Genomic DNA, 13431 nt, shown 5'->3' on the forward strand with positions numbered 1-13431 from the left:
TTCTCTCCCCTGCCTCCCTCTGCCCATCCATGCCCAGCAGTTCTCTCCCCTGCCTCCCTCTGCCCATCCATGCCCAGCAATTCTCTCCCCTGCCCCCCTCTGCCCATCCATGCCCAGCAGTTCTCTCCCCTGCCTCCCTCTGCCCATCCATGCCAGCAGTTCTCTCTCTCTGCCCATCCATGCCCAGCAATTCTCTCCCCTGCCTCCCTCTGCCCATCCATGCCCAGCAATTCTCTCCCCTGCCCCCCTCTACCCATCCATGCCCAGCAATTCTCTCCCCTGCCTCCCTCTGCCCATCCATGCCCAGCAGTTCTCTCCCCTGCCTCCCTCTGCCCATCCATGCCCAGCAGTTCTCCTCCCTCCCGCTCCCATCCATGTGTAGCGATGTCCTTCGCCCCCCCATCCTCCCCTGCCGCTCCCATCCATCAGTTTCAATTACCCGCCTCGAAGCGCCGCATTATTTAAGGTCTCCAGCTGCCTTCCCTGCTTGCTTCTCAGGCGTTCGGTTCACGCCCTTAGTCCCGCCGTGGGAAAGGAAATGATGTCAGAATGACGTCAGAAGGCGGGACTAAGGGCGCGAACCGAATGCCTGAGAAGCAAGCAGGGAAGGCAGCTGGAGACGGGCAGCAGGGCTTTAAATAAGGCGGCGCTTCAAGGCAGGTAATTGAACTGACGGATGGGAGCGGCAGGGGAGGATGGGGGGGGGTGAAGGACATCACTAGACATGGATGGGAGCGGGAGGGGGGGTAAGCATGGCGCCCTCTTGCCATGCTTACCTTGTGCAATGGAGCCGGCTCGCCCTGTACAACAACCGGCTCGCAAGAGCTGTCAAAATTTAACAAGCGGCTCTTGCGAGCCGGTGCAAGCCGGCTCCAGCACACCACTGGCCCAATCCCACTTGGGTTCCATTACCAACTGCTGGAACAGCTCCCCCTGTAGAGAATCCAGGATCTCCCTACTTCTAAAAGACCCCACAATAGGGATACCCCAATCAACATCTGACATATTAAAATCACCTATTAGTAGTACTTCCCCTTTCACAGCTATATTTTGCATGTCTTCAACTAAGTCTCTGTCCATTTCTTCTGTCTGTGAAGAAGGCCTGTATATCACACCAATGTAAATACATTTGCCACTCCTTCTTTCCAGATTGACCCAGTGAACATAAGAATAGCCATACTGGGTCAGACCAGTATCCTGTTTCCAACAGTAGCCAATCCAGGTCACAAGTACCTGGCAGAAACCCAAATAGTAGCAACATTCCGTGCCTCTTCCTTATACTGTGGGTCCTGCAATTGTGTGGCTTTAATATTATCTTTAACACATAATGCCTCTCCACCTCCCTTTCTTCTTATTCTGTCTTATAGCCTGGAATTCCAGTCATAGTTCTCTGTGAACCATGTCTCTGTGACCACCACTAAATCCAAATAAGCCTCTTCTATCACAGCTTCCAGATCTAAAACCTTATTTCCCATACTTCGGGCATTAGTATATACTGCTTTCCAGATGTTATCCCTATTTCCAATTTGCATGTAGGTATTTAATACTTCACTTACCTGAGGGCTTATACTTACCTTGGGACTTTGATCACCCTGCCTCAATGATTCTAGTTTAAAGTCCTGTTCAGTAGGTTACCTTGTGTAAATGCTGGCACCCAAGTAAGGCACGCTGAGCCAGTATTCCAAAACTACGTGTGTAACTTTTCAGAATGCCCTGACATGCCCACGCCCCTTCCGAGGCCATGCCTCCTTTAGAGATACACACTATGGGATATAGGTGCCCTGCATTATAGAATAGCACACAGTCAGATGCGCACACAAATCTGGGCACCATGGGCCCACTACTCAGCTCGCGGGAGGCAGGCCAGCTAAGTCCCATGGTCGGCACTGAGCCTGGATATTGAATGCCAGGTCATTTCTGGTGACTGGCATTGAATATCCTTTTTTGTGGCTGCTGTAAACTTAACTGGCTAAGTTAATATTCAGCGCTGGCCACTTACGTTTATGCGGTCAAAGACAGGCCTGCTATTTGGTTGGCCTGATTTGGCCGCCAAATGTAGCCGGTGAAGTGCTGAATATTTGTGGCTAGCTGGCTATATCGCATGATATAGCCAGTTAGTTGCTATGTGCTGACCGCGAATATTCACCAGGGGATAGCCATCTATCCCCCTCTGAATATTTGCAGATAGCCAGATAAGTGCTATTTACCTGGCCAGAAGCCGCTCCTTGTTGGTTAAATAGCGCTGAATATCAGCCGGCATATGTAGAATCCGGGGGTTAGTGTCCAACTAGAATTTACACTCTTAAGTGCCAGTATTCTTAAAATTACACATGCACTCAGTGTGTAAATGTAAGTACCATGAAATAGAAGGAAGATTGTCTTTTCCAATGTCATTATGTTGTCCATGGTGAACAATAATATAAGGAATGCAGACACAATAATGTGTGCAAACATAGGCTATGGTGGACAAACACAGCAAAGATGACAAAAAAAAACACACAGTCAGTGATGGAGTTGTAAAAGTTTAATCAAAGCAAGGTGCAACTTGACACAGGCCTGTGTTTTGGCCACCTGGCCTGCATCAGGAGTTGCTTGTTGAGCTTCAACTAATCACTTCAATCCTAAGTAGAAATGAAAACGGCCGCTACTGCGTCTTCCTTATAAGGCCATTTTTGTTTCAATCTAGGATCGAAGTGTTTAGTTGAGGCTCAACGAGTGACTCCTGATGCAGGCCAGATGGTTGAAACACAGGCCTGTGTCAAAACATGCCTTGCTGTGTGTTTCGTTTCCATTTTTGTTGTGTTTGTTCGCCATTGTGCTGGTTTGCGAGGATTGTTCCTTCTGTATTGCTATCAAACTATTATGTCACCATAACAGTTTCAGTCTTCTGCTCAAGGTATATGGAATCCATTCCAGTTTTTACTATGGGTTCAATTAGGCACAGCTAGTCTCACTTATTCATTATTCATTAGGATTATTTATCGCCTTTTTGAATGAAATTCATTCAAGGCTGTATACAACAAGAATAAATCAAATATATGCAATAGACAATTACAGCAGTAAGAATATTCAAACAATACAAAGTATGGCTTAGTATACTACATATAACATCAACACAATACGCAATAAAACATTTTAATAGACAGCATAGGGTGTAAGCAAAGATGGAACATATATTGACACAGGCTTAATTAAATAAGTTATAAACAAACAGCTGGTGTTATTAATATATACTACCATGTTAGCATGTGCTAACACCATTCGTGTGTTATTTTACTGCATGTCCCACATTGTGCAATAGGACCTAGTTATTAACAAAGCATGTTAATAGTGTCAATGAAGTAGTACACATTAGTAACTACTGTAGCTGAAAATCTGGAATGGCTTGAACTGCTATGGACTGGGATCCTCTACTGTACCTTACTAACAGTGCAAAGCTGCCTGAAGCTGTCCTTCCAAAACCTTCTCCTTTCTGCCAAGTATTCATAGTGAAGACACATTTTCCACTTCTCTGTCTCGACTGCACCTTGTTTTGAATCAGCAACCCACTGCTAGCTCAGAACGATGGCTTTTCCTGTGCACCTTTTTAAATGCAGTTAAATGTCCCTCAGAAGCTAACATGGACCCACCGTTCTCACCCAGAGGCTTAAGGTGTAGACTTCAGACCTCAATGCTACTGAGACAGCCTATGGTGCCGTCTCATGAGCGACCAGCTAGCTCTATGTCGCTCTTCAGATGCTTCTCTTACCTGGTATAAGCTGGCTAGGTGGTGTTTGGTTTTGATCAGAAATGGCTGGTTGACCCCTGGATGATCCACATCGTGTGCTGCAGCAGCCAACAGTCCAAGCATGATGTCCAAAGGCGTGAGGACGCTGACAAGCTATGAGAGTATGCAAAAAAAGAACCAAAAAGGTAAAGAAATTCCTATGCACAGAACAGCCAAATCCAGAAATAGGGGTGGACCAAAAAGACTCTTGCAGCCGGATGGGTAGCATATGAATCTTTATCGGGCACCACTCAAGTACTGGACCCGACACAGAGCCGTGTTTCGATGGGACACACCCGTCTGCCTCAGGGGTCACACACTTAATATAAGATGAATTGATAATGAGTGGGTGCAAGATGGAAACAATGGAATACCAAAAGCATTTACTGAAGCCTCACTGTTCTTTGCTAGGAGGGTGTGTTTCCAGCAGTGGAAAGGAAGCTATGAGAGTACCAAACACAAATATGAAGAACATTTCTTAGATTACAAACAAAACAGAATGAACATTACAACACTGGGAACATTTCAGTCTGTATACTAACTGCACACTACTGCTTCTAGAGTTTATATGACGTGAGAGTTGCTGAACTGTATTTTAAATGTAGATTGGTTGCCACTGGAGATCCTATGATGATGGGTGAACAGTTTCAGATTAAAAACAGAATCTTATTCGCACTAAGGAGGGGTATGCTATTTTATGCATAAGTGTTGATCTGGGTGTTAAGATACATTTGAACTAACTGCATCTGAATTCTTTTCCAAAAGGTGGCAGTGATTCCCAAAGGCTGCCCTGTCATTGTGCCACTGGCACCAGCCTCTTCACTCTACTATTTCCCGCCTCTGAGGAAACAGGAACTTATGTCAAGAGGCAAGCAACAGTAGGGAGAATAGTCCAGTGCCAGTATGGCAGGGCACAGCATTCTCACTGATCTATGCATTGCCGGCAAGCTTGTTGATTTTATGCACAAGGGCAAACCTGAATGTGCAACAATGTCAACCACTGCAAATGTCTGTGCAGTTCAATAGTCCAAGAAATTCAATTTTTTCTCCATGCACAATTTACACTTTTCATCCCCCTATTTATTCATCATTATCATTTTATTTCTATCTAGCTTGAGCATTGCTCACTGGAAAGGTGGTTTAAAAAAGCAAACAGGAATACATACTACTACTTATCATTTCTATAGCGTTACTAGGCGTATGCAGCGCTCTACACTAACCATGCAAGAGACAGTCCCTGCTCGACAGAGCTTACAATCTAATCAAGACAAACAGGACAAATAAGGGATTAGGGAATTACTTATGGTGGGAATGATAAAACAGACATGGGTACTGAACAAGTTAATTGGAGTTAGGAGTTAAAAGCAGCCTCAAGAAGTTGAGCTTTTAGCCTAGATTTGAATATGGTCAGAGATGGAGCTTGATGTACTGACTTAGGAAGTCTATTCCAGGCAGATGATGCAGCAAGATAAAAGGAATGGAATCTGAAGTAGAGGAGAAGGGTACAGATAAGAGGGATTTACCTGAGGGAGGAGTGTAGGGAGAGATAAAAGTGGAGAGGTACTGAGGAGATGCAGAATGAATGCACTTGTAAGTCAATAAGAGGAGTTTAAATTGTATGCAGAATGGATAGGGAGCCAATGAAGTGACTTGAGGAGAGGGTTAATATGAGCATAGAGACATGGTGGAATATGAGACATGCAGCAGAATTTTGAACAGATTGAAGAGGAGAGAGGTGGCTTAGTGTAAGACCTGTGAGATGCAAGTTGCAGTCAGTTTGAAGGGGAGAGAGATGGCTTAGCGGGAGACCTGTGAGAAGCAAATTGCAGCAGTCTAAGCATGAGGTGATAAGTATGTGGATAAGAGTTTTGGTAGTATGTTCAGAAAGGAAGAGAGGATTGAATCTTAAAATACATGAATTCCCATTTTAGATAGAATGTAGAATTGATATGTCCAGGTCAAGACATGTACGGTTCTGGTAGTATCTTAGAACAGGCTCTGCTGACATACAGCCCTTTCTAAAACACATGCAGGAGTACAGATGCATTTGCATGCATGCTCAGCGAGAGCAGCCATTTTACAAAGATACACTTTGAAAAACTAAATGGAACAAACACAGCAACTTACTCATGGGAGTGCTGACTTTTATACCCGTATGCTTGCCATCTTGCAAACCTACACAGATATATGTCACTAACTGACAACAGGGGAAAAGGTGGACAAGGCAGGACAGGGAATTGTTGGTTGGCAAGGAAGGGACAAAGAGAGGGGTATGCTGGGCAACATAGGGAAGGTAAAGGAGGCAGAAAGCCCATTATCCTCATACCATATCCTGCAGGATTGGGAGGAGGGGGCAGGAGCAATGTCCCTATTCAGTCACCTCAAACCACACCTATTGTCTGCTGTCTTTAAAATGGTGTCGCCCTATGCGGCTGATAGACTGCCTAGTGCTAGGGCTGGCTTTGGCAGAGGGCAACCACAAATACAGGATTCAGAAGATACTCCGAGACTACAAAGAAAACAACAAACCAAGGAGGCCACAACAATGCCAAACCTCTGAACATACTGGAAAAGCACCGCAGCACCAGAAGCAGAGACTTTTTTCATGAAATCTGCAAACTTTTAGCAAGCTGTGATCATCCAGGCTGTTTCCTACCTTTGGCTCCTTTAAGTAGCAGTGCATAGCTTGGGTGACATCGGCAGCATGAACGGCATTGTGGTATGGATTTTGGCTATGGTAATCTTCTTGAACCAGAACTACATTTGGAAACAAAACTCACTGTTACCTCTTCTGCTAAGATCAATGAGAATCTTTAGTATGTGCTTTTTGGGATACATTATACTAGTAAAATGCTTGCTGGAAAAATGACATAGCGATGTTGCCTGGAATTTCTGATAACTGCCTGAAGGGTTTGTAAGACTGCTGGGCTTCTCAACTTAGTTAACAAATCGTACCTCACTCTTGTGAAACTACTCATTCAAAATTTACTAGAAAATAACTTTTAAACTACAAATTCATACAATACATACAAATAGATCTTCTAGCATGTCAGTTACATGTCATCAGGATATACTGGGCCAAATTTAGTAAACTGCACCCAAAATTAGGTGCCTTTAAGATCTGCACTAAGGGGACCTTTTACTAAGGAAGATGACAAGAGGAGAAAGAAGAAATGGAAAAGCCAACCTGGAAAAGAATTTAGAAGACTGACACATGGAAAATGGAAGAGTGGGACCAGCCCAATCAGAAAAATAAAGTGCTCAGACAACAAAGGTAGAAAAGAAAAAAATTATTTTTATTTCATATGTTTTAAAGAGTGAGATGTGCCTGCTTTGTGAAATGTATACTTATTTTTTATATATATTTTGTTTGTTTGTTTTATATTTTGTAGAGTACAGGAGAAAAAACCATTTCTGTTTCTCTCTTACCAGTATTGCCCTGCTTGTAGAGTCTCCATTTCAGTTTTTCTCTGAATGTTTTCTTCTTTTGTGGTATCCTATTTATATATATGTATGCTGGCTTCATATTCTGTGTTTTAGGCTTGTGTGTGTGTGTATATGTATTTTGAATAACTATAATGAATATGTATAAGATGTATGTATGCAAATGAATATGCTAATATGTCACACCTCCCACCCTTTGCCCAACCAAATGAAACTGTCAAACTATGCCCATGTATAAGTTTTTGAAATTTAATTCTGCTCTCTTTATATTTTGCACGGTACAAAGGGATGTAAAACTGTTTCTGTTTCTTTGGTTTTGCACTGTATGCAGAGTATGGCTTCTCGAAGGTTCAGTTTAATTTTTGACTACATATTTCTATTTTTTAGTTTGTGGTTTGTTTGTTTTTTGTTACATTTGTACCCCATGCTTTCCCACTCATGGCAGGCTCAATGTGGCTTACATGGGGCAATGGAGGGTTAAGTGACTTGCCCAGAGTCACAAGGAGCTGCCTGTGCTGGGAATCGAACTCAGTTCCTCAGGACCAGGGGCGTAGCCACGGGTGGGCCTGGGTGGGCCCAGGCCCACTCACTTTTGCCCAAGGCCCACCCAGGAATGGTGCATTCGATGTCCCCAACCAATACCGCATCCCTAGCTAGCTCACTCCCTTCCCTCTGCTCCCACTCTCGTCCGGCGAGTCCTTCAATTTTGGGTTTTTTTTGTCCTTCTGCCGTGGTGCTTCCAAGTTCCAGCTTAAGATTATTAGTGTGCACTTCCACTACCTGTCAGCAATTCGCGCACACACAGGCCGGCTTCAGCGTTCGCTCTTCCGCATCCCGCCCTCGCCGATGCAACTTCCTGTTAGGGCAGGAAGCACGCGGCAGAGGGAAGCCCATGTCTGTGAATCGCTGGTAGCGTAGCATGCCAGTACTAAGAAGCACCGCGGCAGAAGCAGGGAGGAAAAAAAACTGTGTGCCGGACTCGCGGGACAAGGTGGGAGCCCACAACACAACAAGAGCCACAAGCTTAAAAATGGGAGAGTACGTCTTCACTACCCTGCAGATGAAGATTGTCTGGTTCCGTACAGCAGTGGCGGGTAGGAAGATGTGCATTTTTTTTTGCGGCGGCTGCTGCAGTGGGAGGGGGGGTGGGGGGTGAAGAAGAGATGAATCTTCAGGCCCACCCTCCTTGGGCTCAGGCCCACCTCAAATCAGCCCTCTGGCTACGCTACTGCTCAGGACCAAAGTCCACCACCCTAACCACCAGGCCACTCATATCTTATGAGGGGCTACCTCTGTTCATGTGTGAAAAAGGCTGTACTAATCCAGCCTGTCTTGTGTTTCAATAGGTGTATTAGGCCCCTATTTACAAAGCCGCGCTAGTGGCTGCTGCATGGCAATGCCGACAGCCCACTCAAAGTGAATGGGCTGTGTTGGCATTAGTGTACCAACAGCTGCTAGCATGGCTTTGTAAACAGGGGGGGGGGGGGGGGGTTAATGTTCCTGCCCACTGCAATGTGCAGGGTGTTTTCTTTTTCATGGAAGGTCCTTGTGTGACCCCCTTGAAAATTGCTTGTACACATACTAGATTCAGTGGCCCAACTTGTTAAGAATACTTTTTCCTTTGTAGTAAAAAAACGTAGTTTTAAGGGCTGTACTTCATCACTTTTACTTGAGTTTTTTTTCTGTTGTTTTGGTTTTTTTTTTTTTATATAAGACATTCTACTTTTATTTTACTACTTTTAAAGCCAGCACTTTTGCTTTTTACTTAAGTACTTTTAAAAAGTAACAAACCCATCACTGAGCTTCTGCCACTGGAGGCAGGTGAGAAGAAAGAAACTGGGTGAAGGCTAAGGGGAGGGGTACATAAGAAAAAGAAAGACTGTGTGAAGGCTGGGGAGGAGGATAGGAGAGACAGAGAGAGAGAGAGAGACTGGGTGATGACTGAGGAAGGTGAGGGGGTACATGAGAAATAGAAAAAGGTTGGCCAAGCCTATACTAAACTGATTTCTTCAGTGAAACAGCCCAACTACCTGTAATAGCACAACTTGAGCTTCCCTGACGCCATTTACTTTTGTATTTTTGTTTTTCTAATTTTTTTTTTTTACCACTGTCAAAGATTAAAGCAGTAGAAAAGAAGCAGGGCAAAATTGCATACTGGTAAAGGGGGTACACAAGAGACTGGGTGTGAATCTCTAAAACAAAGTATGAATGGGCGTGTGCATGCTTATTTAGGCCCTCTGAATGTTACAAAATATAAAATGTGGTCCCCAAAAGAAAAAGGATGGACAAGCCTGCGTTACGCCATAGCAGAAGGGAACTCTTGAAACAGATGTACCTGTAGCTAATAAAGGAGCAGCAAGATACTTACCTAAAAACTGGTGTAATTTCACCATGTCTAATTGGAAATGGTGAATAAGCCCATTGGTATTGAAGAGGTGACCCAGCAATGTTACGAGGCTGTTTCCTGAATGAAAAATGAAATATATGTTACAAAGTTCTTAAGGGTACACTTTCAACATGATCAGCTTCCTAACTAGAAACAGGTGGCTAAATCAGGCAGGGGGAAAGACACCCTAATTCTATCCATAGAGCTTCACTATACAGTACACTCAGCTGCTAAAATGGAGGGCAGCAGTGGGAGGGGAGGGTTTACTTGTCTAGCACAGCTTTTCAGTATTAGGAAGTACAGTACAGTCTCGATTAACCGATCTTGGCTAATCTGACCATCCGGCATATCCGACAGACTCCCCAGTGACGTCATCACATTTATTTATATTAAAAATCTTTCTTTTAGAACAATTGTTGAAAATCAGGAACTCTATGCCTATGCTGATGCATTGTTTGGGGGGTTTATGCAGTGTTTTCCTTATTATCTGACTTTTTACTTATCTGACAATGGGTCGATCCCGTTTATGACAGATAATCGAGACTGTACTGCAGTTCTAAAAAGAGAGGCCTATTCTTAATATGCCACCAAAGTGTCTATGTGGTTTCAACTTTTCTTTATAAAATGCTAACACAGCAGGCTAAATATGTGCCTATTTATTTTAGCCATGATTCCTAAAAAATGCTCATAAATGATAACATTCATTGATTTACATGTGTAACTGCGTACCCTGCCCATGTGAACGCATCATTTCATTTAGGCCCCAGTTCATGAATAGCATGTAGCTGGAATACTGGCATTTATGGTTTTTACTGGGAGTCTGGTCTTTTCTGCATGTTTTTGGGGGCCAATATTCAGAATGCAGGAGTTAGCCGGGCTGCTTTCCACGGTCAGCGCTGAGACCAGATCAATGCCAGGCTGTTTCTGGTGATTGGCATTGAATATCCGGTTTATCTTTGGCTGGTTTAAATTTAACCGGCCAAGTTGATATTCAGTGTAATAATTCAGTTCTGCAAGTCAACACTACTCAAATTCTTGGTAGTCATCTTGGATATGGATCTCACATTTCAGCAGCAAACTGGACAGTTCGTTGTTCATTTTATAAACTTTGCCTTATTAGATCGGTGCAACCTCAGGCACTAAATAACTTTATCCATTCATTAGTAATCAGTCAGCTAGATATAAAGGCATTATGGTTAATGAACTCTGAAGTTTACAACTGGTACAAAATATAGCAATTTGTCTTATTAACAAATCCCTGTTTACTAATCTGCGTGCTAATGCCGACATAGCCCATTGACTTTGAATCGGCTGTGTTGGCATCACTGCGTGGATTAGTGAACAGGGGGGAACGCTGGCAAATCTGATCATATTACACCCCACCTGAAAAGAGCCCATTGGTTACCTATCACACATCGAATAACTTATAAGCTTCTTCTTTCAGTTTTTAAAACATTAACTGCAGGGAAACAGGCCTATTTCTTTTATCATTTAATGCCATATATTCCATCTCGAGCCCTCAGATCTCTCAATCAAAATAGACTGTACCCACTTATAAAGTAATAGCTTATATCACTCAATATAACCTGTTATCCGCTAAGAACTGACCATGAATATTCAGTGAGAGATAGCCGACTATCTCCTTCTGAATATTTGCAGATAGCCATGTAAGTGCTATTTAACCAACCAGGAGCCATTCCTGGCTGGTTAAATAGTGCTGAATATCAGATGTTATCCCCTGGGATTCTATATATCGCACTTTAATTTCCATGCAGAAAACAAAGTGCATTTTATAACACTGCGCATAACTTAATTGGTTAACTAGCTAATCAGTGCTGTCAATTTGATGTTAACAAGCAATTATCAGCACTAATTGGCATTAATTATGATTTACATGCACAACTCGATAAGCGTATTCTGTAACATGGTGCTCTTAAATGCTAAGGGGCCACTTTACAGAAGCGCACTGAAAAATGGCCTGCGGTAGTGTAGATGTGTGTTTTAGGTGCGCGCAGAATCGTTTTCCCGTGCACCTGTAAAAAATGACTTTTTAAAATTTTTGCTTAAAATGGACGTGGGGCAACAAGAAAATTGCCGCATGTCCATTTTGAATCTGAGACCTTACCGCCAGCCATTGACCTAGCGATACGGTCTCACTCAGTAACTGGGTGGTAATGGCCTACGCGTGTACAATGCCGATCACCTCCCATGTGTCAGAAAATAAAAATATTTTCCGGAACGCTTAGCTGACGCGCATCATAAATGAAATTACCGCAAGGGCCATGTGGTAGCAGGGTGGTAACTCAAAACTGACACACGCTGGGCGTGCATAGGCACCTATGCGGCTTAGTATAAGAGCCCCCTAAGTCACATAGTTGAAAAGGGGGCAAGGGCATGGGCGTTTCTAAAATCTATTTGCTTTGTTATAGAATACACCCACTCTGTACCTAATTTAGGCGTCGGGATTTACGCCAAGTAAAACATCGCGTAAATGGCTGCGACTAAATTTGGTCAGATGACAAGGAGCTCGGTGTATTCTATACACTGTGCAGAAATTTAAGCCGATTCTATAAAATATAAGCGTGCTTTAGAGAATATGCCTAGTCGCATTTTTTTTCCGTGTGGAATTTTCAGGCGTCATATATATAGAATCCAGCCCTATGCGCCTAAAAGTACACACACTGTTATAAAGTTAACCTCGTGGCCGGAAGTTCTATAACAATGAGCCTACATGGTGACTGTTCTATAAGGAAAAGTAGCCACCTATCTTGGTTCATACACTAGCACAACTGAGTATATATACATGCAAATGTGGTTAAGCATGAGTACCCCAGCCATACAATTAGCATAAATTATTGTGCCTGAATGCTGGAGAGAAACGAATATCTTATTGTATGCTTTTTTTTTAATTTTAATTTTTCATAACTGTTAACAATATTACAAGACATTACAGAACCTCATATAGAATTAGGATAGATAACCCTACATAAAGTATGACTCAGATAATTTAAAACGCAATATTGTAGAAGCACTATTTATTTATTTAGATTTTGCTCACACCTTTTTCAGTAGTAGCTCAAGGTGAGCTACATTCAGGTACTCTGGATATTTCTTTGTTGCAGGAGGGCTCACAATCTAAGTTTGCACCTGAGACAATGGAGGAGTAAGTGACTTGCCCAAGGTCACAAGGAGCAGCAGTGGGATTTGAACTGGCCACCTCTGGATTATAAGACTGGTGCTTTAACCACTAGGCCATGCCTCCACTATTCCCCAGCATGCCCAATATAAGAGAGAGGATCCCAAGAGAAATTATACAGGACGAAGGAATAAAAAGGAAATAGAAATCATATCTTATAGGTGTGCTGTTCTTAGCTATTACAAGACCATTGAACCCATACAGGTGGAACATATAATCCAGCAAAGTCGAGCATTAAACAGAAACCTTTTTAAACAGAAATTTCTTCACATGTGAAGGTTCAAAAAAGACATATATATACATACATTTTTTACATTTAAGAATGTAATTAATTTAAGTGTGAGTCCTGCCTCTCGTTGCCCATGTATACACCTATCTGCAATACGTAGTATGGGTCCTTTTATTAAGGCACACTAGCATTTTTAGCTCTTGCTAAAAATTAGCACACGCTAAATGCTAGAGACACCCACAGGAATATATGGGTATTTCTAGTGTTTAGTGTGTGTTAAAAGTTAGCGCTCTTTGTAAAAGGCCTCCTATGTAATTTATGCACATATTTACAGAATAACATTTCAGCAGAATTTTGGGATTTATGCATCTATCACTTACAAATACGTCACACATGCAGATGCTCGTGCC

The 13431-nt window shown here is 42.9% G+C and overlaps 1 protein-coding gene across 1 annotated transcript in view; it reads right to left on the reverse strand.

Annotated features, from left to right (window-relative positions):
* Positions 1-13431, reverse strand: part of PDE7B (phosphodiesterase 7B) — a 119417-nt gene that overhangs the window by 76624 nt on the left and 29362 nt on the right. Inside the window, exons 4-6 of the mRNA XM_030195100.1 lie at positions 9579-9674; positions 6423-6523; positions 3749-3880 (exon numbers count right to left, since the gene is read on the reverse strand). Of these exons, the coding sequence (XP_030050960.1) occupies positions 3749-3880; positions 6423-6523; positions 9579-9674 (329 nt within the window). The remainder of the gene's footprint in view (positions 1-3748; positions 3881-6422; positions 6524-9578; positions 9675-13431) is intronic.

Source organism: Microcaecilia unicolor, chromosome 3, assembly GCF_901765095.1.
Source record: "Microcaecilia unicolor chromosome 3, aMicUni1.1, whole genome shotgun sequence".
Classification (NCBI taxonomy): domain Eukaryota; kingdom Metazoa; phylum Chordata; class Amphibia; order Gymnophiona; family Siphonopidae; genus Microcaecilia; species Microcaecilia unicolor.